Here is a 26,189-nt window from a genome sequence, read left to right as displayed (position 1 = left end):
ACGGCTTCAGTGCATGGTATACGAAGATCAAGCTCTTTAGCCCTCTTACATTTGCTTCAGACATTTCTCCTTTGTAACAATGCAAACACTACAACTCGTAGAAAGTTTCACACACTCTTGATCAAGACTGTTCGAAGCAGATTCAATTTATATGGTTCATCCAAACCTTCGACTACTACAAGGTGTGGCTTGCCTCACAATCTCTTACTCAACTGTTTTCCACAAAATTTGTATATTTTGTCACTCCCACATGTTCAAATTTCTAATTTTTCCAAAAAAAAAAAAAAATTGGGAAATTCAACAACTTTAACAAATGTCAAAAGTCTCACACACTCTTGATCAAGATAGTATGAAGCAAAATGAATTTATGGTGCCAACAAAAACTTCAACAAGTGAATGGCAACAACAATTCTCAAAAGCTTCACACACTCTTGATCAAGATAGTGTGAAGCAAAATCAATTTATGGTGCCAACAAAAGCTTCAACAAGTGAAGGGCAACAACAATTCTCAAAAAGCTTAACACGCTCTTGATCAAGATAGTGTGAAGCAAAACCAACTTATGGTGCCAACAAAAACTTCAACAAGTGAAGGGCAACAACAAATGTCAAAAGCCTCACACACTCTTGATGAAGATAGTGTGAAGCAAAATGAATTTATGGTGCCAATAAAAGCTTCAACAAGTGAAGGGCAACTACAATTCTTAAAAGTTTCACACACTCTTGATCAAGATAGTGTGAAGCAAAATCAATTTATGGTGCCCAACAAAGCTTCAACACCAAAGTTTCACCTACAAATGTTCAACTCTCAACTACAAAGCTTCAACATTAAACAAAGCTTCATCAATGGAGAGCAACTACAATTCTCAAAAGCTTCACACACTCTTGATCAAGATAGTGTGAAGCAAAATCAATTTATGATGCCCAACAAAGCTTCAACACAAAAGCCTCACCTACAAAGTTTCAACATCAAATAAAGCTTCATCAATAGAGAGCAACTACAATTCTCAAAAGCTTCACACACTCTTGATCAAGATAGTGTGAAGCAAAATCAATTTATGGTGCCCAACAAAACTTCAACACCAAAGTTTCACCTACAAGGTTCAACTTTCAACTACAAAGATTCAACATCAAACAAAACTTCATTAATGGAGAGCAACTACAATTCTCAAAAGCTTCACACACTCTTGATCAAGATATTGTGAAGTAAAATCAAGTTATGGTGCCCAACAAAGCTTCAATACAAAAGCTTCAACACAAAAACTTCACCTACGAAGCTTCAACACAAATGATACATTGGAGAATACCATATTCAAAGGAATGTAATGGTTGGTTCATTTAATCAAACATGGGAACTCTATGTGGTGCATGAATACATTGAGTTCCAAGGGTAATGCATTGGATGGTGCATGAGTGGTTCAACTTCCCTTGATAGTGGAAAAGTTAATTCTTGGACTCACTAGGATTTTCCATCCATGCATATGAATAGATGATAGGAGCATATTTAGGCGACTTACTTAGCTTGTTTTCGTGCATTTATATTGTTAATTCCTAGTTGTTTTAGTAGTTTAAGCCATTTTCGTGTGTTTTTAGGTTCATATGGCTAAGGAAGCAAAAAGATGCATTTTGGAGCATTTTGGAGCAAAATTAGACTTGGAATGGATAGCTTATGTTTGGAGCAAAAGGAATAGACGAAATTAAAGACTCCAAGTTTCAGCAATATCAAGGGCTCCTACCTATTCTAGGTCACAAAACTTGTAACCTTAAGCAATGCCGTGTGTTTCCTTGTGTCTCCCTTCCTTGCCATACAAGGAAGGGCTTTGTTCCCTATTTTAAACACTTAAACACCTTACTTTCTCATACCTATTTCAGCCATAGCCCACATGCACTCTTAATCATTCATCCATTTTCTCCCATTTCTATATCACACAACCATTGCCGTGCACATTCACCCCTGATTCCAGCCATCCCACTTCATCATTTCAGCCACCATGACATTATTCCTTCATCATTGCACCACATTCCAGCCTTGCCGTGCATAACCCACCACATAAATCATCACATGCACCCAAACAAGCCTTTGCCGTGCATAACCTTGGCAATTCCAGCTTTCCACCAAGCAACCTAGCTGTCATTCCACATGCATTCCCCTTGCATTTCCAGCCATTCCATTTCATTATTGCAGCCACCATTCACTCTTTAATCCACATGCATTCATCATCATTCACTTTAGTTTTAATTCACATGCAAACACATGCATTTCCAGCACCAAACTTCCCTTCATTGCCGTGCAAAACAGCACCAATTTTCAGCTTTCCACCAACCAACTTAGCTGTCATTCCACATGCATTCCCTTCTTAATCATTGCAGCCACATTCTCTCACATTCTCACCCATTCTCTCCCTATAAAACCATGCAATCCCATCACACAATTCATTCATTCCACACCTCCATTCATACACAACACAACAACAAACAACAACAAACAACAAGCTCGCCGTGCCTCCCCATTTCATTTCCAGCATTCTCCCCATCCCTCCAAAACAATACCCAACCATTCCCCAATCCATTCCACATACACAATACACACCAACAACATCCCTTAGACCTTGTGCCACAACAAAGAGGAAGAGAAGAGTGCCTAAACGTTCATACAATTCAAGTTTGAGTTGTTGGAATTTTTAGGTGTTTCTTTTCCTCGATTTCAATGGTTAAATTTACTTATCTTTGTTTTGTACGTATGAGGAACTAAACCCCCCATTAGCTAGGGGGTGATTCGAAACCATGTTTATGCTTGCAATATGAATTGATTACCTTTGGTTGGAATTTCATGAGTTGTGGATTCAATTTGTTTAATTGTTTGATTGATAACCTATTTATGTATGTTTATTGAGAGTGCACGCTTAATTTTCATGCATGAATATGACGCTAGAATATAAGTGAGTTTCACCTAATAGTTATGAACTTATATTCACAAGTAGTGGAGGTTTCTTATAAACAATCGCGTTAAGTAAATTCTTGGCATAAGTTTCATGCAATTCATAGTAACGAATGCCTCGTCAACACTTATAGTTTTCAAAGAACTTAATGATTCTTGCTTGTATCTCTATTATGCAATTCATGTAGGGAACTTGTGGGGAATGCTTTGGGTTGTCGTATGTAATCATCCAATTCAATAACTTAAGGAAAACTTGACGGTTAATTTAAGCGGACCTAATTAACCCGAGGTGTTGAGTTTCATAATTCATCGAAAGACAAACCGAAAATCATCTTGTATGCAAGTGTAACATGTGTGGAGAAGAACCTTCTAGCTAGCATTCATCCATATTTTCATCACATTCATATTTACATTTTGCCCTTAATTACAATCTGTGCATTTGAGTTTAATTTCGTCCAAATCCAATCCCCCTTTACTTTGTTGAGTCATAGTAGTTAGAAATCAATTTAGTTTGTGTTTTTAGAATATGGTTTAGTTTGGTGTCTTATATTGTGTTTTTACGTTTTTGAGTCAAATCCAAGTGATTTTGCAATCCCTCCTAATCCCCGGCCTAGAACGATCTCTACTTACATACTTACTACAAATGATAAAAAGAGGGTTAATTTGTGTGCGTATAATTCTCGCATCAATAGAGGTGGCGTTTCACCATTGTAGATCATCCAAAAGACTAGGAGTGAGAGTTCTAAGAGTTGTTCCACTCCAAGGTTGAGAGTGAGCGTGTTCCACCATAAATTTGAGTCAGATTAACAGTGTAAGAGTGTTATATTTTCTTGTATTCATCAACTAGGTACTTTATTAGATTTTAAATAGAAATATGTGCTCCATCTAACTAGATGTTGGTTGATATGTGGAATTGATAGCATGTATGCGTATAATTATGTTTAATGTGTGATGATCATATTGCAGCACGTAGTTGTGGTTTATGAATGATCCTACTTGGTATATCCGCGATGGGGGACCATATGTATTCAGGGATGATCATGCTTGGTATATCTGCGATGGGTGATCACTGCCTGCATGATGAGTTTATGCCTATGGTCCTGCTTGGTATACTCGCAATGGGGGACCATACGCATTCTAGAGGTGATGATTAGTTGTACATGGTACATTTTTAGGCGACCATATTTGGTTTGGTTCCGTTAAGTAGTCCGAAACTCGAGGTTGTTGAATTTAGTGAAGTGGCCTAAAATCTCATTGTTTGAAGAAGTAGGCTTGGCCTAACTGTGTCACTCTAGCCTTTGTTTTATATATATATATTTGTGACAATGGTTTCGAGAATGTTGTGAATTGGGTTAGAAAAGATGTTGGACGTCTGAGTGACTCCTTCGGGATTTTCTACGATTCGATTATGATTTCATAAGGTATGAATTTAGAAGATATGAGAATGATTGTTATTACTTTGATCAAATTAATTAATTAATACGGCTAGAGAATGGTTTTGTGTTTCGTCGGCTCTTAAATATGATGTGTGTTGTGAATTGCGATATCATGATGAGACATAATGATTTATATGTTGGATGAGAGAGAAATCATGTTTTCATGGGGATGGTTATGTAGTCTGAGTCCAGGAATTACATGTTGTTAGGTTATATTGAATGATTGAGAAATACTATACTTTTCTGCTTGAACTTAGTGGATTAAACGTCTGATTTTGTGATAGTGAACTACGAACGACTTGATCCCTATTAAGAATACGTAAGCAGTCTAACGAAGAGGTTAGATGCAGCCAAAAGGTAAATGAAAAATTTCTTTGCAATTTGATTCTCGGATTGTGATCTGCCATATTCCTAAGACGGGTTATGTGAGATATACGAGTATTTGGATGATGTCACATGTCGGTCCTGGACGTATGTCGGGATCGGGGCATGACATTATTTCTATCAAAAATCACTCAAATCCCAAATCATTTGACTGTTAATTTAAATAGTAGTCATGTTAGTAACTCTTTGAAAAATTGTATTCGTATTCATCTAGGGTGAGCTTATTACAACAAACTATCTCGAACTGAATTAATTTCAAAAACTAAGCTAGATTAATTTAGTATAGACTAAATTAGACTAATTTAATAAAGCTTTTAATACAATATTAAAGTAGAAATTACAAAAATTTCTCCTTTCCATTTTCTTCCTTTTACTTTTACTTTTTCTTTTTCTTTTGCCTTTTTGTTTGCCTTTTTCTTTTCTTTTTCTTTTTTATTTTCTTTTTATTTTTTATAGAACTCTATTATTTTCCATTATTTTCCTTTTACTTTTTTATTTTCTTTTGCTTTTTCGTTTGCCTTTTCGTTTTCTTTTTATTTTCTCTAGAACTCTATTTTCCATTTTTTCCTATACTTTTTCTTTTTACTTTTACTTTTTATTTTTCTTTTGCCTTTTCTTTTTCTTTTTATTTTTTTCTAGAACTCTCAATTATTTTTCCTCCATATGTTTCTCCCAAGTTGCATTGCTCTTTTTCTCTCTCGGTTGCACACACGCGATTGAAATTATCATCACAAAAAATCAAGACTTAACATTGCTATTACAAGAATTGCAAATCTTTACAGGCATCCTAGTATTTTTGTGCAGAATTTGTAGTCGGATAATTAAATAATAAAGTTTCATATCGCAAAACAATGAAAAAAACTGTTAAATTAATTGAATAGGTATAAAAGGAATTCAAGTACAAATTGTATGACACATTGATGGAAAAGAAATAGCACGTGTGGAATGGATCCAAGAAAGTAGAGTTCCTCTACAAATCATTCGGGTCAAACTGATCATTGTTCCTCCAAAATTCCCCATTCCCCCAAGAAACCCCAATTCCTTCCTCTCAATCCCCTCTCTGATCCTACGATTAATTCCAATTCCGTCATCTTGAAGCTGGAACAAGCTTCCTCTCTCTTCCCCTTGCCTCTTTTGCCGTCCAACTCCCTAGGTGGTAAGCAGATTATGATTGGTAATCACATTCTGAGTGGTAACGTAAATCTAAGATTTTAGGTCATGGAGGGTTGCGGTCATTGAAAAAACCTGCTTGAGACGAATTTGGGGAAGACAAGTAGGCATCCACATATAGTCTTAACTAATACCATGTTTTCAGTCGGGATTAGCTAGCAAGGAACGAAGTGAAGCAAGTATGAGCTAGCGTCATTTAAGTTATATTTTGCTGCGCCAAACATGCGACTACACTAGTTGTTAGTATAGCCCAATCTAGTTCAATAAAAACTAGTTTGTCAAGCAAACAAATTTTTATTTTCTTTACTATAATTGGATGTCTTAACGGTATTGAATTTGTCTTATTTTTTTGCAATAATAATCTATAATCTTAATGTCTAAAATACAAATAATTTAAGTCGATGAACAAAATTCCGGAATAAGCACCACAACTTGTCCCTCAAATAAAATTATGTGAAGATCCCTTAACTTCAAAGGAAGGAAAGAGACAAAGAAGTATATTTGCCTATTTATCCAGCTCTCCATCTCCTCCCTCTTTCTTTCTTTCTTCCTCTGCAAATCTTACATCTTGTAAATTGGGGAATTAGGCGTGGCCTGAAGGATCAAGCAGGTTTTTTCCTCTGTTTTCGATTAATAGTTTATTTGCTTTTATGAAAAGCCATCGTGTTTCATTTTACCTTGGGCGAGCGGATCTGCGCACTTCGATCCAATTATGTACATAGAAAAGCACTACTCTTTTTTTATTGACTGAAATGAAATGAAGAAATGAAGGGTGATCTGACTTGAATTAATCATTAATTTTGCAGTAAGCGGTTATGGATACAAGTACATCCCTTGAAGCCTCACCTCCATCTTCACCGTCCTCCTCCTCCTCCACCACCTCCTCCTCCTCACCCTACAATGTGTTCTTGAGCTTTGGCGAAGACACGCGCAAAACCTTCACGGACCACCTCTACTGGACAATGAAAGACGCCGGAATTGACTTCTTTATGGAGGAGAACGAGTCAATAAGAAGAGGTGAAAATATATCAGACAAAGTGAAGCAAATAATCGAAGAGTCTAAGGTTTCGGTCATCGTCTTCTCAAGCATGTATGCGGATTCCATCTGGTGTCTTGAGGAGCTGGTGCAGATCATGGAGTGCAGAAGAACACTGAAGCAAATGGTTCTGCCAATATTCTACGATCTTAGTCCGTCAGATGTATTAGGTAGTTTTTTACTAGCATTTCAGAAGCATATAGAGCGCTTCCATGAAGATACAGATATACAAGAAAAGCTACGGCGGTGGACAGATGCTCTTACCGTATCTGCAGGTTTGGCCGTCTGGACAGATGCTCTTACTGCAGTTGCAGGTTTGACAGTCTGGACAGATGCTCTTACTGCAGCCGCAGGTTTGCCAGCCCGGGTTTTCAGAACGACTAATGGGTAAGCACGTACTTTTCTCTGTTGTTTGTTCATTATTTCTTTAAATCGTCATTAACAGTCATGTTTAGATTTGAGTTCTCTATCATTTATTTTTTATTTCTTTTTCAATCCAATTCTTCTCCCGAAATTCTCCTTCTAGATTTCATCATTTTCTCTAAATTTAATGTCAAAGTTGAATTGCTAGAGTTCAAGGCTTCTGAAGATGTATGAGCTTGTTTTCTAATTGTTTCTCCTAGATGTGCTCGTTCAAATGGGGGCGGTGGTACTCATGATTTAGGCTTCGTTTGACAGCTTGAACTGTACTGATTATTTCAGTTGAATATGATAATTAGTTATCAGATAATATTGACTAAATTTGTCCGGCATTTGGTGCTCTAACAGATTAAAATGTTGACTATTTAATACAATGTTTGATATTGTGCAGATTATCAGGCTGTAATTATTTTTTATGCAAAATTAATTTTAAAAAGATAATTGTTGAGAAGATAAGTTATAAATCTAATTTTAGATAAAAATTTGGGTGCCTCAACTTTGACTAATCTCACCCAAAATAAAAACTTTATCATTATACTTCCAGATTTGCCCAGACCTTTGCTTCTCACACAGAAAAGCCAAAAATTCTCCATCTTCCTGGTGGGTAATCTCATGAGGCTGATGGTTTTTTCAGTAGTTGACAATAAATGTTTGAGATGAACTTTGAATGTTCTTTTACCAGCTAAAAATTTTGTATTAAGCCACAGAAAGTAGAGAATTTGTGAAAGGAGGTAAAAACTTAAAAGTCAAATACTAATTTATTCCCCACGTCTTTGTGTTGTGTGTATATATAAATAAATAAATAAATAAACTTGTTAAAAAGTTCTAATGGCTTAAATAAGAAACACAATTTTACATGACTTATTTTGACTGAAAAAACTTAGTGAGATGATTAATTAATAATTTTAGAAAATTAATATGAAAAATCACTTAAATTTTTTTTAAAAAAATTTTCAAATGACAAATTTAAAAAAAAAAAAAGTTTGGGTTTAGAGCAACTCCAAATGACATGTTAAAAAGTCCACATCAACAATAAGTGTAAAAAATAAAAATGACATCATTAAGTGTAAAAAATGATAACACTAGTATTTTCCAACTGAAATTTTGATTGATGTGGGATGGCAGCAAAGATAGCTGCTGTCAAATTTAACAACAACTTCGTATAATTTTTAATTAATTATTAAATGTTTTTCATCACCAATATAATGTTTAAATATTTTTTTATACCTTTTGGTTCATTATCTTTCATTATCAATGCAAAAAAAATAAATATGAATTTTTATTTTATATTTAAAATTTGACATATCAGGTGGAGTGATATCAAAGTATCATAGAACTATCAATTTAAATTTTATGTTCAAAATTTGACGTTCCGTTTTGAAGATGATCTTATATGTCATTTCAAAAACTTTAAAATACTTTTTAAAATTTATTTAATCTTTGCAGTTGCTAATAAATCTTATGTACTTTTGCTTCATTTTCAAATATAACAACCAGGTATGAAGGAATGTTTATCAGGGTAATTATTGACGAGATCGCTAAACTACTCCAAAGCCCGACTCCAATTGAAATAGCATTTACGGACAGCGTTAAGTCTCCCCTTTCTACACCGCCGGGCAGGTTAGATTCTCCCGAGCTCGCATTATCTCTCATGTCCAGCGCTAAGTCTCCCCTTTCTACGCTGTCGGGCAAGTTAGATTCTCCCGAGCTCGCATTATCTCTTATGTCCAGCGCTAAGTCTCCCATTTCTACGCCGCCGGGCAAGTTAGATTCTCCCAAGCTCGCATTATCTCCTATGTCCAGCACTAAGTCTCCCCTTTCTACTACGCCCAGGTCCCGGAGCTCGCAGTACCGGGGCGTCACGTTTTATCGAAGGACAGGGAGATGGGAATCCCATATTTGGTTAGTGTTTGGTTACAATGATACTGATGTATTATTGCTCTGTTTGGATACTCTGATTGTGTACTGAATTTGAGTCCTCTCGCTGTCTTTTTTTTTTGTGTAGGGATTACGGGAAACAAGTGTACTTGGGTAAGAAAAATGAATCAAAATCCACCATTTAATTGCTATTATTATTATTTTTTAATTTCTGGCAGATTATTTTTAATTTTTGAATATTTTTTAGGAGCATTTGACACTGCCCATGCTGCTGCTAGGTAAGAACTAAGAAACTCAGAAGTGTCAACCGTAAAACTTTCAATGTAAAACTTGGTTTCCAAGCAGTTAAATTTTTGCGTAATTTTGTGGTTGTGGTAAAATGGATCTTAGGGCGTATGATCGAGCTGCGATCAAGTTCCGCGGAATTGAGGCTGATATTAATTTCAGTGTCAGTGATTATGAGGATGATATTAAGCAGGTCAGTTTTCCGAGTGCATTGTGCATGTAGGAAAGGGAATCCCTAGAGCCAACTGAGCAAAACATTTGTACCCTTGAAATTTGATCCAACGGTTAAAAATAAGGGAGCCCATTAAAAGTTATTATAACTTTAGCTATTGGATCAAATTTTAAGGACGTATATTTTTTGCTCAGTTGGCTCAGGTGGAAGCAATCTAGAGATGATCCCTTTTCGTGTATGTTATGTGAAGACTTTTACTGGTTTTGTTTTGTTTCTTTCGATTTGGGATTGATTTTTATTGCAATGCAGATGAGTAATCTTACAAAGGAAGAGTTTGTGCATATCATTCGTCGTCAGAGTATTAGACCTCTGAGAGGAATGAAGAACACAAGTAATAGCAACTGTGAAGCTAAGATAAGCATCGAAGAGAGAGAGAGAGAAAGCGGGAATGAGAGTAATATTGATCATGAGAGTGGTATTGATCAGCAGCGTGTTATTGATCGGAACAGTGAAAGGTTACGCCAAGGGACAAAGAAACATTTACTTTCTATATTGTACCCTGGATAGGTAAAGTAGTACCATTGTCAATTGTAATCTTTTCAGAGCCTTCAAATGGCATAACCTCTGATAACCCAGTCATATAGCTGTCATATGATGAGATGCCCCAGAGTCAACAATCCAAGAGTTTGCAGGTAATTTTTAGAGTTAGTCAGAAAAACTGGATTTCCGGCAGGTCAAGGCGATTTTCAATGTCTTCCCAACCGAATTGGGCTTCATCCCAGGTATGAAAGTTGTTCCCCTTGTTTTCTACAAGTCTGTAAAATTTGGTAATTTTTCGAGTTTGTCGGAAAATTAGGTTTCCGTTCGTCGCAAATCGCCAGCTACGACAGCACGTGGCCAGTGGGTTGATGCTGCCTTTTTACGCAGATTTTGATATTCTGAATTTGTTTTTGGGTATCCATTTGATGTGCTTCAATTGCTAAATATGGTATTGAATATTCCTCCACTTGAATATTTTAGGAAATGGATTAAAAATGAAAGGTGAACTACAAATGGCTTGATCCTTATTGAGGGTACGTAGGTAGTCTACTAAGAAGTTAGATGTAACCATAAAATAACTGAAATTAATCATTTATTGAAAATTTGTCTAAGAAAAGGAATTGGGTGATTAGTTTAAAAATAAATCTTAGGGTTTAATTTCTTTGGGTCTACCATAGTAATTATCTTCCGAATTAAGAAATTGGGTCGTTACATATATTCCCTTGAATCCACCGTGAAAAAGGGTGATTTACTATCTTTTCTAGGGATGATTTAGAAAATCAATTTCCCTAATGAGCAAGCCTGGCAATGTGTGCTTGTAGGTACAAAGTCCTTACTTCAGGTAAGGAGATGCGTAGTGGCATCATTGTTCAACCTAAGTTTCCCAAAAGGTCATTTCAAAGCAAGTAAACTAGTTGAATCACCCGGCCCCAAGCCGACCATATGTGTGTTGTTATGTTCCTTCCTAGTGCTAAAATATGTTTAGTATAATGGCACAAGTAAGGGTGTCGAATCCACAGGGACTAATTGGACCTATACAACCACTTGTTCTGCAAGAACCCTATTAGATAATAAAGCTAATCAATTTAGACAGATTTGTTGGTGTAACTTGGAAGCACAAGAAAATGAAGTAAACACAAGAAAATGAATCAACAAATAATAAAATGGGGTAACACCAATGGAGATGAAACTAGGGATTCGATTTCACCATTGCTAAACCAAGTCCATGTTTGTTAAGTCAGTTTATACTCAACCATCTACCTATTTCTTGAGTTTGTTTCACTTAGATATGATCAACCATATGATGTGTGGATTTGATCAAATGTTCCTAATCATGAACCTAATTGTGATGTGCAACTTTGGTTCCTAATCAAGAATGTGTCACACACAAGAAACTTTCATAAAACCAAAGGAAACACTCGGCAGGTTGTTTGCAAAACATTCCCTTCATTCATTCACATATCCACCAAGAATATGCATGATGTGTGCTTTAATCTTGGCTAAACAACCTGTGGTTAATTCAAATGGTGATCAAACATTAAAATCAACACACAAAGTCACAATTAAATTAGGGAATGAAACAAGAAATAGATGGGTCAACTGAGCATTCTGAATTAACTACATGGCAATCTTGCAAGGCTACATCGAATCCCTAGAAAGAGATTAGTTACACTTCATGTTTACAGAATGTTTGACATAAAAATATACAACATGAGTGAACATAGAATTAAGGAGAAGGAACCCTTGAAGCAAGACTGATGTCGAAATCCCTTTAGGGTGGCCTTCGGCGTTGGCTCTCCAAGTGTGTTGTAAATGAAGGTGGAGAGGCTAGGGTTGAATGGTTTCTGCAAATGGGAGAGAAAATGGACAGAGGTGGAGCAGCTAGGGTGTGGGAATAATGGAATGAAGCCAAGAAGAAGTTGTTGAAATGCTTAATTCGCTTGGTTTAAATAGGGGCTGGAAAGATGCATAAAAGGTAAGTGTTGATGGTGATATAAAAGGCTAGAATATGATTTAAAGGTATTTCTGAGAATGGCATTTGTTTTGAACTTTGTTTCCTTATTTTCCACCTCCAAATCAGGTTTTCACTACTTTAAAATATGGCTGAGAGGATGACAAACAAGGTAAGTGTGTAAGGTGAGTTAAATGGCTCAAATCTGATGTAAATGGTATTTCCACATATGGCATGTGTTTTGAGCGTTTTTTTCTTGTTTTCACAATTTGCAAATCAGGTTTACACCTTCTTGCCTTGTGTGGAACCACCAAATATGACTCCAGCGTTTTTGCCTTGTTTAGAACCACCCAATATGGTCGAATTGCACCACTTTCCTTCCACATCTTTTCCTGAAATTCCAGCAGCCAAATTAGTCCTAGATTCCTCATTTGGACTCCAAATTAACTCCCCAGAATCCTCTCCACGTTTGGAATAATGCTCAGCTACCAAAAGGAGTGTTTTTACTTCATTTGCCTTCCAATTGATCCTATTACACACTTGGCTGCACACTAACACCAAATAATGTAAAATGCAACCAGTTTAATTCAAAAACATCACAAAGAAGCCAAATATGGAAGATATAAATGCATGCAATATGTGAGTTATCAAATACCCCCAAACCTGGTTTTTGCTAGTCCTCGAGCAAACCTAAAACTAAAAACACACAAAACACTAACATCTAACTAAACCACTTTCGCTGGCCAAACGATTGCACTTAGCATGTGCAACAAGCCTTTGAACCCCTAGGTGTCCCTAGTTGGAGAAGTTGTGTCTCCTGAGGGCTTACAGTGATGACACCCACAAACATCTACAAAATCTGCAAACAATTTGGTTAATACATGCTTTAAACAAACTAATAAGAACCAATGAAAACTTTGTCATACATTCAAACTCAAAAGTTTGCCACTTCAAAGAATCGTATCAACTGTAAAGTATAAAGATATTTCTCCATGTCTTACAACTTCAAGGTCACCATACCCAAATGCTTAAGATAGAATTCGCCTCAACTCTACTCCTCACAGATTCCACTCAAGTTTTCACTCAGATCCTAAGGTTTAGTCTCTCCACAAACATATATGAGTGAAATTATGTAAAGGGAATCAAAATTCTCACATATGAAATCTGAAATAAAAGCACAATTTCTGAGTAGATCTCATGAAAGGAATCGAATGCTAAGAATATAGATAACACACACACTTACCATCACCCATGAATACATCCTCAATGATCAGCTAGGTCTTTCTCAAGATTGTAATGTAAAGCTTAGGTTATGGGTTACGAAAGAAGTGATATGAAATACTAGAGCTTGGGGCATACCAAAGTGTCCCTGTTGTGTATTCCTGGCATTGATAGATGGTGGTGAAGGATTTCCCTGAAATGCATAGTTTCCTCTGCGTAAACACTCAAGAGCTGAGTGCCCCATCACTCAACTAGAAATCCAGTTGTATGAGCATTATTATTATTTCTCTGATAGCAGTTTGCAGCTGTATGCCCTCTCTTATTGCAAATTTGACACTCAATGACAACATTAGTTCTTGTATATGTGTTTCCAGACTAGCTAGAGTTACCATTTTGCTTGAAATTCTTGCCCTTATATCCACCATTATTTATGTAATTGTTCTGCCTTTTTGAACCATTAAAATTTCTAGGACCATACTGAACTCTGTTCATATTAGACTGCTGAGAATTAGACCCTGATGATGAAAAACCTCTCATGTTACCAGCAAAACCATATCCGAATGGCGGTGGATAAAATGGAACTGGTTGTTGAGGCATTGGATAAAATTGAGGTAGTACAAGATATTCTGGTTGCTGTGGATTTAAGTATGGAACTTGAGTAATGACACCTGTTATGGTAGCTGGAATATGACTATGATTTTGAGGATTTGAAGTAGAACCATAAATAGAAGAACTTGAAGTCCCAGAGTTAGAACTAGAACCATAACCATTCATATACAATGTGAACAGATTCTGAGACAAAAGATTAGTATCCCCTTCAATCTCTTTTTCAACACCAAGCAACTGAGCACGAAATTCTTTCAGTGTGTTGGAGGACTCCTTAGCTAAAATGAATGTTTGAATGATAGCATACTCCTTGGGTAAACCAGCCAATCTAGCAATAATGGCATCATTATCTGAAATGAATTCTCATGCAGCATTAAGCCGATCTCTAATGTTTTTCAATCTGAACAAGAACTTATCAATTGACTCTGTTCCTTTTTGAATTGTATGTAACTCAATTTTCATGTGATTCACCCTTGACTTAGACACAGATGCAAACCTATCTCCCATATTAGTCTAAGCATCAACAGCATTCTTACAGCCAAGAACACATTCCATGGCTTCATCATATAGAGTAGCTAGAAGAAGACCAAGTAAAGTCATATTAGTAGATTCCCAGTCTATAAATGCTTGTGTAACCTCCTTAGTCACACCTAAATCCATATGAATGGCAAATTTAGGTGGACAGACATCTCTGCCATCGAAATGACCAAAGAGATTGTAACCCTTAAGCACTTACATGAATTGAAAATACCGTTTTGCAAAATTGTCATCCTTCAACTTAATGGTAAGCATAACAAGAAGACTATCAACTTTTGATGTAGTCATGATTTACAACAGAACAATTAATCCACACTGCTTTCTGCACAAATTAATTCTTCATTCCAACAAGAGATCGACACTCTTTGAGATTTAATAGCAAGAAAGAAAGACTGATTCTTTCTGATCAAGAAAGACTGAACAAGAAAGAATGTCACTTGCTTGAAATCGCACAATTTCTACCAAGAAAAACTGATACTTTCTAGAGCACACAATATTCAACAATCTTATGAACCTCAATAGTTATCTAATGCAAACACTTCATCCAGTAAGAGAAAACAACATGCCCAAACTTCGTCACGAATGTAATCATCATCAAACACACCATACTTCACCAAGAAATCAATCAATCATAAACCTATCACAGAGTTTCACCATAATTTCAACGAAAGAAACAGATTCGATATCACCTGAGAAAAGCACACCTCAGTAAAGCAGAACGCAACAGACACTTCGTTTGACGGAGATGCAGACCCATATGACTTCACGAATGCAGCGGAAGAATCTTCAAGATCGATCACGGCAGCAAGCCAAATGCCAACTAGTATACCATATTAAACCTCTGAGAATACTGAAGAACACAGGTAATAGCAATTGTGAAGCTGAGAGAAGAATCGAAGAGAGAGAGAGAGAGAGAGAAAAAGAGAGAGAATGATACTGATTTCCTTCAATTGTAATGTGTTTACAAGGAATACTTTCTCTAAAGTATTACACTCTAGATTATATAGTTTTCCAACCTTTTACATTATTACAAAAGCACCCTTTAACTATCTGTTCTTCTCAATACAATTCCAACTAACTCAACAACTCTATATTTGACTAGTGTCAGCCATTACAGAGTACTGAATTTCTGCATAGAAAAACTAATGAAAAGTCCAAAAAAAACTTTAATTTTAATGAAAAATAACAAATAAGGTGTAAGTGAATAGTATCAAAAAAAGGTAAAAATTTGGTTTTTCATTAAAAGTAAATAATATCAGGAATATTTTGTTAAAACTCCGTATTTCAAGTTGGTACAGTAAGAGGATGGAGTACTTCATGCGTGAGGCAAGTTATATTACACAAATTCGTGTGGAATACATAGTTGTATACGGAGTTTTTTGTAAACGAAGCTAAAAGTACAACTTTCTTTGTGTACTTTCTATTTTTAAATGTGATTTAAGTCCTTTGATGAAAGTGAAGGTCTGAAATTGCTGAAAATATACTTAGCTACTTCTATATAATTTGATTTAATATTAATTAATTTTATATCTACTTTTAATGTCACATCCCGATTCGGGGGGATCACTTTCCGGGTTCGCTCTGCCATCGTAGCACGATATTATCCGTTTTGGACCCCGACTACGCCCTCACGACTCACACGAGAACTTCCCGATGGGTCACCCATCATGCGAGTGCTCTCGCGCGCTACTCACTTAACTTCGGAGTTTCTATGGAACCCGAAGCCAATGAGCTCCCAAAAGGCCTCGTGCTAGGTAGGGATGAGAATATACATTTAATGATCACTCCCCTAGGCGATGTAGAATGTCACAATCCACCCCCCTTAGGAGCCCGACGTCCTCGTCGGCACACACGCGACCAGGGTTAGACTCAGATACCAAATTGTCACATCCCGGCCCGGGGCGAATCACTTCTCGGCTCCGCTCTACCACCGTAGCACGATATTGTCCACTTCGGGCCCCGACCACACCCTCATGGTTTTGTTTCTGGGAACTCACACGAGAACTTCCCTATGGGTCACCTATCCTGGGAGTGCTCTCGCGTGCTACTCGTTTAACTTCGGAGTTCCCATGAAACCCGAAGCCAGTGAGCTCCCAAAAGGTCTCATGCTAAGTAGGGATGAGAATATACATTTAAAGATCACTCCCCTGGACGATGTGGGATGTCACACTTAAACCTTTTAAGGGTATATAATATGCTTGAATTGCTTAATTTGTTAGTTCAAAGTTCCAAATCAATTCATTTGCAGCAAGCAACCAGAAAAGTCACAGAAAACGAAAGGAGAAAGTATTGGTTGATGATGTAATTCAAGGCCCTGTTTCACTGTTATTCCTAATTCCTAATTCCAAATTATGAAACTAATACAAATTATATACATCAGTGTGAAATTAATTAATTGCAAACAATTCATTAATTCATGCCCAATGACATAGGCATATCCCATGTTTGTTGATGAATGCAAATTTCAAACAACGAAAATTCAGAGTAATAAGCAAAAAGAACTTACAATGAGAAGCACAAAGAGAAAGACAACGATTGATATCTGATACATCTCACAATTTGAAAAATCAGACAAAAAAATTTTCATTCATTTACGGAGGATAAAATATAATGTGGATTCAGTTGTTTTTATTTATTTTTGAATAATTTTAGAAATGAGTGTGTTAAATTTTGATTACGGTTTCAAACCTGCAATGGAACGTGGGTTTCTTTGGTAGTTCGTAACAATACATTTATGATTGACAAATTTTCAGAATTAATATATTATTTTGGTACGTGAAACGTAACCAATCAAAGGTTAATTTATTATTCTAATATATCATATATATATATATATATATATATATATGCAAATAATCTAAACCTAAAAGAATAAATTTTTATTGTGGAATTGGAAACCCTGTAGTCTTAACACATGCTTGCTTTCTTTCTGGCTTCTTAGTCACTGTTGAACTATGGAATTGGATTCCTCAGACGCAGCTGAATGCCGACGGGAATGAGATTTGTCGCCGCCGTCAAAATGTCTTGCTGGGCTTCTTTTGCCACCTCAATTGCATCTCTGGGTTTATGGAACTCCTTGGTCTAGGGGCAGATTCGAGCATGCAAACCTCGAATGTTGTTGTTGGGACTTTCCTGAGTCGAGTAGATGAGGTTGCAGGGCCGGCCGCAACCGGAAAACTTATGAAATCCGCCTTGGGTTCGACGGGTGCGGATTAAGATTGATGGAAGGTATGGTTGTGTTGGTTTGGAGAAGGAGATGAAATTGATGATTTTTGGGTTTGTCGTTCAAACGGTGAGTCGCTACGCGGCATCGAGAGAGGGAAGAGGGATTTGGATCCTCTCAGCATCCTCTTGACCAACCATCGTAGACCGTTGGATGAAAATTCAACGGTTATAATTATTATAATTTTAAGGAAATCTTCTGTTTATAATCGTTGGATAAAAATTTAACGGTCCACGATAATTGGTCAGGAAGATCCTCTCCATTGCCTCAGGAGAGGATCCAAATCCAGGGAAGAGGGAAGAAGAAAACAAAAATGTACATAAATTTTCTCAGACAGTGGTAGAAACGTAATTGAGCAAACTTAGTTGGGACAAAATAGGAAGAACACTATGCTTACGAACAGTGAATTAGTTATACTTGGGGTTTAGTTGCCTATTTAAAATAAGTAAATAATGTGGAAAAGGGAGAAAAAGAAGACAAAAATGCAACTAATTAGTAACACAGTAATACGCAGAATCGACTCAAAATAGATGGAAAGTTAAATAAATAATTACCTTGTCTGTTTTTTGCAAAAATTAACTTGACCCTTATTAATTTGATTTGAATTATCAAATGTAATGACATTGACACTTGTTTGGATTGTGTTTATATTATTGGAAAACGCATTGTCAAGAATTTTTTGTCTTTTGTTCTAATATTCAAAGCCTGGTTTATTACAAACTTTTATGTCACTAAGAACCAACAAAATGGCCTTCTTGTATTATTTGATTGCGTTTGCTAGTTCTACACCCTCTTAACATGGTATAAAAAAGTTCAAACTCCAAACAACAGATAATTCACTGAGAATCCTTAAAAAAAAAAAAAAAAATCAATTATTAATACTTAACAATAAAGAAACTAAAATGAAGCAAAACACATAACAGTCACATTTGAAACTAAAACCGAATGCAGAAAACCAATATCAATAATGAGTCAAAGAACCTCAAATTACTATCTTTTACAATTGAAACTATATTATAGAATGTTAATTTTTAGCTAATTTTTTATGACAGAAAATAAAATAATTTGAAGCTAAATTAATTAAGTGTTAAATGTTTAGCCCTCAAATATTTTTAGGCATACCATATCAACAGTCATTACTTAAAGTAGTATAGTTGTTTAAAACAAATACTTTGGCTTATCACTTGCAGTCATGTTTCCAATTGCTCCATTTCTTGTGATTTATTAATTTTTCTTCTCTAATCAAGGGAAATTACAAAATCATATTGAAACCCCCAGTTGAAGCACATTAATAATCTAACTAATGAATGTGATTCGAGAAACAAACGTTGTACCGATCTGATCTCGCCCCTGCATTGCTCGTTCCAACACAACACTTTGTACACAAAATTCCCCCCCAAAAAAAAAATCAATAGGTAACTTGCTAAATAGATTAATGTAGGTAGATGTGAATTTGAATGTCTTAAAGCTCAAAAATTGTAAAATTTTATAGAAAAGTTTTGGTCAGACCTTATTTCAAAAATATTGTTATGTTCTCCTTCAGGCTGCGGAACAACTCCTTCACCAAAACTGATTTACATAACCTGTTTCAAGTCTAATCATTATAAGTCAATTTGGAGATTTAATAAAAAATCTCAGAAATTAAATGAATAATTCAGATAAAAAAAATTATATCAAAAGAACCCATAACTTTAAAAGAAAAATTGTCCTAAATCCTGCAAATTTAAACAAAGAATTCTTAAAAAAAGGTAAATCGATCTGATAAAGACTTAATTTCATAAATATGAAACCGTATGCATGCCATTCCTAATACTAGTGTTGGTATTACCTTAGTCTAGAGAAGGGATTCCAATTACACTATTCAAATAAACAGTGTTTGGGTTCGAATTTTAGTTTAATTACGGCCATGCCATTGCTTTAATGAGTGGGCTTTGTGGAAGGTTTGGGTTCGGGCTGGGGTTTTTGTTTTTGGATTTGGGCGATGGGCTTTGTGGGTTTGGGCTGTGGCTGGTTTCGGTACGGGGTGAGGTGGATGCGGTGACTCACCCACGAAGGCTAACCACCGGCAGCCTGCAGAATGACAGAGAGAAGAGGAAAGATGGAAGAGTCGTGGGTGAGAGAAGAGAAGAGAGGGAAGAGTCGTGCGTTGCAAAAGGGATGGGAAGAAAGACGGGAGGAGAGAGGGAGGGGTAGGATGAGCGAAGCAAGGGTAGGGGTGCCCGAAAGTTTGGTTCTGTTTTGGTCGACAACGGGTGCGCAGAGAGACGGCGAGGCAGGGAGGGAGGGCTAGGGGTAGGGCTGCTTTCAGAATTTTGGTTCCAGCTGGAGGCCATTTCCGCAAGAATTGATGGGGATGGAATGATTGTGTGCAGTTTGTGGGGTTGGCCGGTCAGGAAGGAGTTACTGAGGAAGGTATGGGAGAGTTTGATTTCTCTGTTTCCTCCCTTGATTCAACAGGTAATGCACTGTTTTCAGTTGGTGTGTCCTCTGACTCAAATTTAAAAATGATTCAACAGCTATCTGCGTAAGTAACATTCTAGAGCAGTACAGATACCCGTTAAACGTTCGATTATTTTTTAGCTTTTGTTGTGTGGTTCATGCGATTAGTGTTTCGTTCTGACATTCAAAGTGTCTCTAACAGTGGGGTGCTGCGGGCCAGAAGGGGAGAAATTGGCAATGGAGGTATGCTTATTCAACTGTAACATTTATCCTTGTGGTCATAGATCGTCAGCTCAGCTCAGAGTAGCGGCCGTTGTCTTACCCTATTCATCTAATAGTCATGCTTAATTCATTTCCTTTCTTTGCAGTAACTGGAAAGGAGAGAATGTGAATATGATTCAAAGACTCTCGTCGACTTTTATAAGGTAAGAGTGGCTTGAATATTAGTCCACTTTCACGCCTGGACTAATCGGTTTTCTTTACATTTGGGATTTTTTGTTATTGTTTTGTACTGCTTGCCATAATATCTATTTTCTTTGTGCACAGGAAGGGGAGTTCTCTGAGACTGAGCCTTCCTTGACAGGAGTTATTGTGTAGTCATTTTGTTGTAGATCCCTCATTTCCTGCACCCACAGTTCTAAAAATCCCCACCTAGCGGGGCCTAGGTACTAGGCGGCTGGTCACCATCTCGATTAATGTTTAGGTGTTTGAAAATTAAGAAAGGAGGCGCCCGCCTAGACCGCTTAAGCACTCGCTTAGCTCGCCCAGACCCGCCTAGATTGTGACTCACTTAGACAAAAAATAGATAACTTTCATTTTATATTTTATTTTTTATAATGAATTATTAGGGACTTGTTGTATACTTAAATAAACACACATTATATGCTTGTTTCCCATGTTTTCATTATGTTCTAATACTTCGTAATATATATATATATATATATATATATATATATCATTCTACTTTGTACTTTATGATGAAATTATATATAATTTAAGTATAGACAGACATTTATATACATGAAATATAATAGATTTACTTAAATTCGTCTAATCCGCCTAAGTGTTAGGCCCTAGCATGCCGCCCGACTAATGCCTAGCGTCTTTTAGAACCTTACCAGCACCTCATTAAATTTATCCTACGTAAAATTTAGAAATGCTGTGTTGTGCCAAGTATCCCGCACCTAACTTGTTCATGATATTGCAGTTTCATGTCCACTCCAGACAAAGAATCGAACAAGTATTACCTCGGTCCTGCTCCATTGGAGGACATGGCAAGGTAATGCAGATCGCAATTTGCTTCTGGTTTTAGCGGTGTTGATGATGGTTGTCATTACTTTTGCAATGAAGTTTTATCTCTCAACAGCTTCCACTGATCATTAAGTATTTCTCTTTCAGGCAAATTGCAACAGCTTTTGGGCCCTGCGGAAACAATAGAGACTATCTCTTTCTGTTGGAGAAGGCTATGTTCGATATAGGTGAGCAAACTCGTTACCCACATTCCTGTTTACGAATCAAAGTTATCTGTGCAAGGTCCATGACCGGATGTTTCTTAGTTCTTTATTAAATTCGTGTAGATGTTAATACTGAGTAGAGAATTTCTGACATGGTCAGGCCATGAAGAGGACTATGTGATAGAGCTAGCAAATGAGGTGAGGAAGGTTCTTGGGATAGCCGGAAAAGGATTTCCAAAGGAGAAGAAGTTGGCCGGGCCAACCCACCTCCCGCTCAAGTCCAACATCCCGGCCCTCCAACTGCACCCGCTGCCAGAAGCCATCGCCATGGACTCGTAACATTTGAACACAGATGAAGATGCAGATTGCTAACCCCATATAGCCATCTCCCTCGTTTCAGATTAATATCCTTTCGGCTTTTTTCAGTCCCCTCGTTTTGGTCAAGCTTATTTTTCAGAGGAATTTGATGATGCCGTAGAAGAGATTAGTTGTGAGGAAAAACTAACTGCTGTTCTTCTCTCTTTCACTTTTAACATTTTGATACAATGTGGGATGCAATTCATTAACATTTATTAACAAGGGTTCGTTAATCGTGATATATGAACTCATTCGGAAAGAGCAATTCATTAACATAAGGGTTCTGAACCTCAGCAGATGCAAAGGTAATCTTTTCAATCTAATAATTTATGAACAAACAAATTGTTCGAGTTTCAGAATGCTGTCACTGCGTCTCAGCACTCTCACCGATTGGAGGACGTACTTGCACTTTGTTTTGTGATTCGAAACAATGTGGAGTTGGACCCTACTTTGCTAGTTCAATCTTCATATGCAAGTGCAACACCAAACCTCCGCCACGCAAAGTAATGCTCACAACACAACATTCAAGTCAGAAGATCAACTGATTCCGAATTTGTACTTCTGATCGGTTACGCTTGAAGAACAATTAACGGATACCAGTACAGCACTTGGAGCCTTCTCTTCATCCTCACCATCTCCCCCCTCCTCAAAGATCGCATCAGATTCCATGCAGCTTTTGTGGTTTTGAACTACAATGCAATTATATTCCCCGGCAACAGTTCCTTCTGCATTGCTTTCAATACTGAGATCAAACCTTATTCTTTTGTGAGATCGATTCTCATCGTATGAGTCATCACCAGGTCTTGCTGCCTCATGATTTCTGCCTTCCTTGTATTCACTTGAATATGACCTGGACTCACAGTCAAGCGTATATTCATTGATTTCCTCCGTAGGCTGGACACCCCTTAACCATGAAGGTCCAGGAAGAAAAAGGCCACCATTTCCGCTCGCACTCCATCCCTATACCATGCGCAGCAAGATTTGTAAGAGTAATTAATACATGCATGCATGCATAAATAAGAGAGAGAGAGAGAGAGAGAGAGGACCCGTTGGATTGCTTCCAGAAAAGCATCATTGAGATTGGTGCACCCTTCCATATGAATCCTTGTCATGGAGGTTAACGACTTATCCAGGCCTGGAATTTCAGTGAGTTTGGGGGAGTAATTCAGATGCAATTCTCTCAAACTCGACATCTCCGAAAAATCTGGCATTCTTTCCAATGTAACGCACTGATTCGCTTCCAGGATTTCCAACCTTGTCGGTAAATTCGGAATTGCCTGAAGCTTTGTGCAATTACCCAACTGTAAAGTTTGAAGCTTGGAAAGGCCAGTGACGATAGGTAGTGCAGTAAAATCATTGCCTCTTAGATCTAAAACTTCTAAAGAAGATATAGACCCGAGATCCTCAGGAATTGCATCATTTGTTAAATTGGAGTTCGCAAGAGAGAGATATTTAAGGCACTTCAGTTGTACTATGGAAGGGTGAACCTCGGACAAACTCTTGCAGTCTCTGAGTATCAATCTCTCGAGATTGGGGAGTTTTGAAAAGTCTGGTGATCTTTTTAGGCGACAGCAATAACCTAGATTAAGAAACTTCAATTTCTCAAGCCGCTGTGACACAAAAACGAAAACAAAATTAAAATCCAAACAGAAGAGAGAAAGCATGATGTCAGTACTTACAAAACCTGGAAGAAAGAATCAATAGCTTGGTTAAAATTATGCAGTACCACGTCGGAGTCCGTCCAAACTTGCATTTGGCTATGACTCAGGTCGACATCAACTAGGTTTGGTAGATTAAAATCTTCTGGCATGACCTCTAGAGGAAACTCAGGCCAACACAGCCATGTTAGCTTTTTGGAAAGATATGTGCAGTTTCCCGTGAACTTCACACCTTTCAGCATGAGCAACCTCAGTCTCCGCATCTCTCTAAGTGCTTCTGTACTGAAGCTAGGCTTGTCAGATTCATGCAAATCTAAAGTGAGTCCTTCAACGTCCTCCGTTCCCTGTTAGAAAAGAAAAAAAAAAAAAAAAAAAAAAAAAGGTAAGAAAGGGACAGCGAAAAGACGATTTATACACGAAGCAAAGCCATGAATTGGATCCATCAAGTAAGAAGTAAATATGAAAAGGGTTATTTGTATGTGGGATATGCATACACTTATCTTTCATTGCATACATTCTTATACTACAATTTGATTGCAAATGTACTTACAGATATGTTACTCAATACGTCTTTTACATCGTCCTGGTCCCACAATCTACAACGTTTTCCAGTGATGGTAGGAGATTTTGCACGTACAATTTCTCTGCCCATATCTCGAAGCAAATCATGCATTATAAGGTTGTTTCCTTCATCAACAGTTACAAGGCACCGATCATGGAGTTCTCCAATTCCTATATCTGGGTCGAAGTCACAGCCATCTAATATTGTCATGACATAGTCCTTGTTCATTCCAATAAAGAAACAAGATATGTCGAGGAATATAGCCTTCACGTCATCGTCAATTAGCCCATCGTAGCTCATTTTAAGCTTTTCATAAATCTTCCCATGAGGCTTTCTTTTCAATTTGCGCAGTGCACTTCTCCATTCTCTTTTGGTTTTTGAACTTAGATAAGAACCTAAAACTTCAAGCGCTAGTGGCAACCCTCCACAGTAATCAACAACCTTATTTGCGAGTTCGAGATATTCATCATCGTTAGGATGACTCTTCCTGAAGGCACGCCAACTAAGAAGCTGAAGAGCTTCTTCATTATTCATTGTTTGTGCCAAACACGTCTTATCGACTCTAATGAACTTTAGCAATTGTTCATCTCTTGTTGTTACAATAATTCTACTCCCTCGACCAAACGACTCGTGTTTTATAGCCAACTCTTCTAGTTGATCCACAGATTCTATGTCATCAATTATGACAAGTACCTTTATGCCGCCAAGTCTTTTTTGTATCTCCTTGGTTCCTTGATCCACACTACTTACCTCTATGTTGGCCGGTTTCAAGATATCACAAAGAAGTTGGTTTTGCAGTTTAACCATACTCTCTTCCCTCACTTTTGAAAGGAAACTTTTACCTTCAAAGCTTTGATGAACTCTGTTGAACATGGCTTTTGCAACCGTTGTCTTCCCCGTTCCAACCATGCCCAAAATTCCAACAATGCGGACATCATCTGATCCTCCAACATCTAAATCATTGATGATTTCTTGCACTCTATAATCTATTCCAATTTCTTTGGCAGCCACGTTTAAGTATGTGTTGTTCAGTTTTCTAGTGATGTCGTTGACAATTTTCCTTATAAACTTACCTTCGTACCTGTTAACAAAAATTTCCAAAGTAAAAAGAAGTAAGAATCATAAACTGCAGGATTAAACTCAACTAATAACTTTGTCATGATAACAACAAAACAATGGCACATTATATTGATCCATGTGATTAGCTCAATTCGACCAAACTGATAGATCAAGCGTTTAGAAATACTCTCTCTCTCTCTCTCTCTCTCTCTCTCTCTCTCTCTCTCTCTCTCTCTCTCTCTCTCTCTCTCTCACACACACACACACACACACACACACGCACATCAGGTTTCTAGTCTTTGCATTAGCAGCATTACAATGTGTAAACTGATCAAGGTTCGCATTAGCAGCATTACAATGTGTAAACTGATCAAGGTTCTAAGCCCTATCATTTTATAGTTTATTGACATTTTGTAGTAGAGGCTTAAGAAAAGCCAACACTTGAAGTTGGCAATTAAAGGTTGCTAAACCAAAACTAATACATCAACATCGTAACTAGCATGATGGCGAACACGGGCTATAATCCAGGTACTTTTTTCGTGAAAAGTTTGAATATAATCCGCATATCAATATATATCTTAAAGTGTAATTCACCCAAATTAAGCCTAACTCATGTTAATTTGTATGTTTACTCAATTTATTAAAACAATCCCTTCATGACTCTAGTTTTTAATCTTAAGTCTCTATGGCTTATTGATTCTCCATATTATCTCTTGAATTTCCGTCGAAAATTCTTTTTAGCAACCAACAAGTCACCCTATAACAATTTGCTAGCCCACCCTGGTAAAAATTTCTGGTTCCACACTTGTAATACATCATCCTGTAAAATACATGCTATGTATGTAAAAACAGTAAGTTAAAAAGTA

The 26,189-nt window shown here is 37.0% G+C and overlaps 3 protein-coding genes across 5 annotated transcripts; 2 read left to right on the top strand and 1 right to left on the bottom strand.

Annotated features, from left to right (window-relative positions):
* The first annotated feature begins 6,366 nt into the window (after nucleotides 1–6,366).
* Nucleotides 6,367–10,638, top strand: LOC125479545. Of its 3 annotated transcripts, XM_048588994.1 has the most exons (8): nucleotides 6,367–6,535; nucleotides 6,732–7,348; nucleotides 8,879–9,001; nucleotides 9,215–9,283; nucleotides 9,387–9,412; nucleotides 9,507–9,537; nucleotides 9,650–9,737; nucleotides 10,026–10,638. In XM_048588994.1, the coding sequence occupies exons 2-8, from the start codon at nucleotides 6,741–6,743 to the stop codon at nucleotides 10,281–10,283; spliced, it is 1,203 nt and encodes a 400-aa protein (XP_048444951.1). In that variant the 5' UTR covers nucleotides 6,367–6,535; nucleotides 6,732–6,740; the 3' UTR covers nucleotides 10,284–10,638. The 3 variants fall into 3 exon arrangements, with proteins under 3 accessions (XP_048444951.1, XP_048444950.1, XP_048444949.1); XM_048588993.1 differs by having other exon boundaries at nucleotides 6,369–6,639; nucleotides 8,879–9,283; XM_048588992.1 differs by having other exon boundaries at nucleotides 6,370–6,535; nucleotides 8,879–9,283.
* A 9,384-nt stretch (nucleotides 10,639–20,022) lies between these two features.
* LOC125479542 (gamma-glutamylcyclotransferase 2-2-like) lies at nucleotides 20,023–22,160 on the top strand. Its single transcript, XM_048588989.1, has 6 exons — nucleotides 20,023–20,251; nucleotides 20,436–20,476; nucleotides 20,602–20,658; nucleotides 21,441–21,512; nucleotides 21,632–21,711; nucleotides 21,848–22,160. Exons 1-6 carry the CDS (start codon nucleotides 20,153–20,155, stop codon nucleotides 22,024–22,026), a joined length of 528 nt encoding a protein of 175 aa, XP_048444946.1. The 5' UTR covers nucleotides 20,023–20,152; the 3' UTR covers nucleotides 22,027–22,160.
* A 113-nt stretch (nucleotides 22,161–22,273) lies between these two features.
* Nucleotides 22,274–25,377, bottom strand: LOC103957515 (disease resistance protein RUN1). Its single transcript, XM_048588988.1, has 4 exons — nucleotides 24,253–25,377; nucleotides 23,771–24,046; nucleotides 23,091–23,654; nucleotides 22,274–23,004 (listed from the first exon to the last, which is right to left on the bottom strand). The coding sequence occupies exons 1-4, from the start codon at nucleotides 25,171–25,173 to the stop codon at nucleotides 22,582–22,584; spliced, it is 2,184 nt and encodes a 727-aa protein (XP_048444945.1). The 5' UTR covers nucleotides 25,174–25,377; the 3' UTR covers nucleotides 22,274–22,581.
* Between the last annotated feature and the right edge of the window lie 812 nt (nucleotides 25,378–26,189).

Source organism: the organism of the source record quoted next, unplaced genomic scaffold (assembly GCF_019419815.1).
Source record: "Pyrus x bretschneideri cultivar Hongxiangsu unplaced genomic scaffold, Pyrus_bretschneideri_v1 Contig294, whole genome shotgun sequence".
Lineage (NCBI taxonomy): Eukaryota > Viridiplantae > Streptophyta > Magnoliopsida > Rosales > Rosaceae > Pyrus > Pyrus x bretschneideri.
Note: the sequence above shows the minus strand (reverse complement) of the source record. Positions and strands in the feature narration are given on the sequence as shown.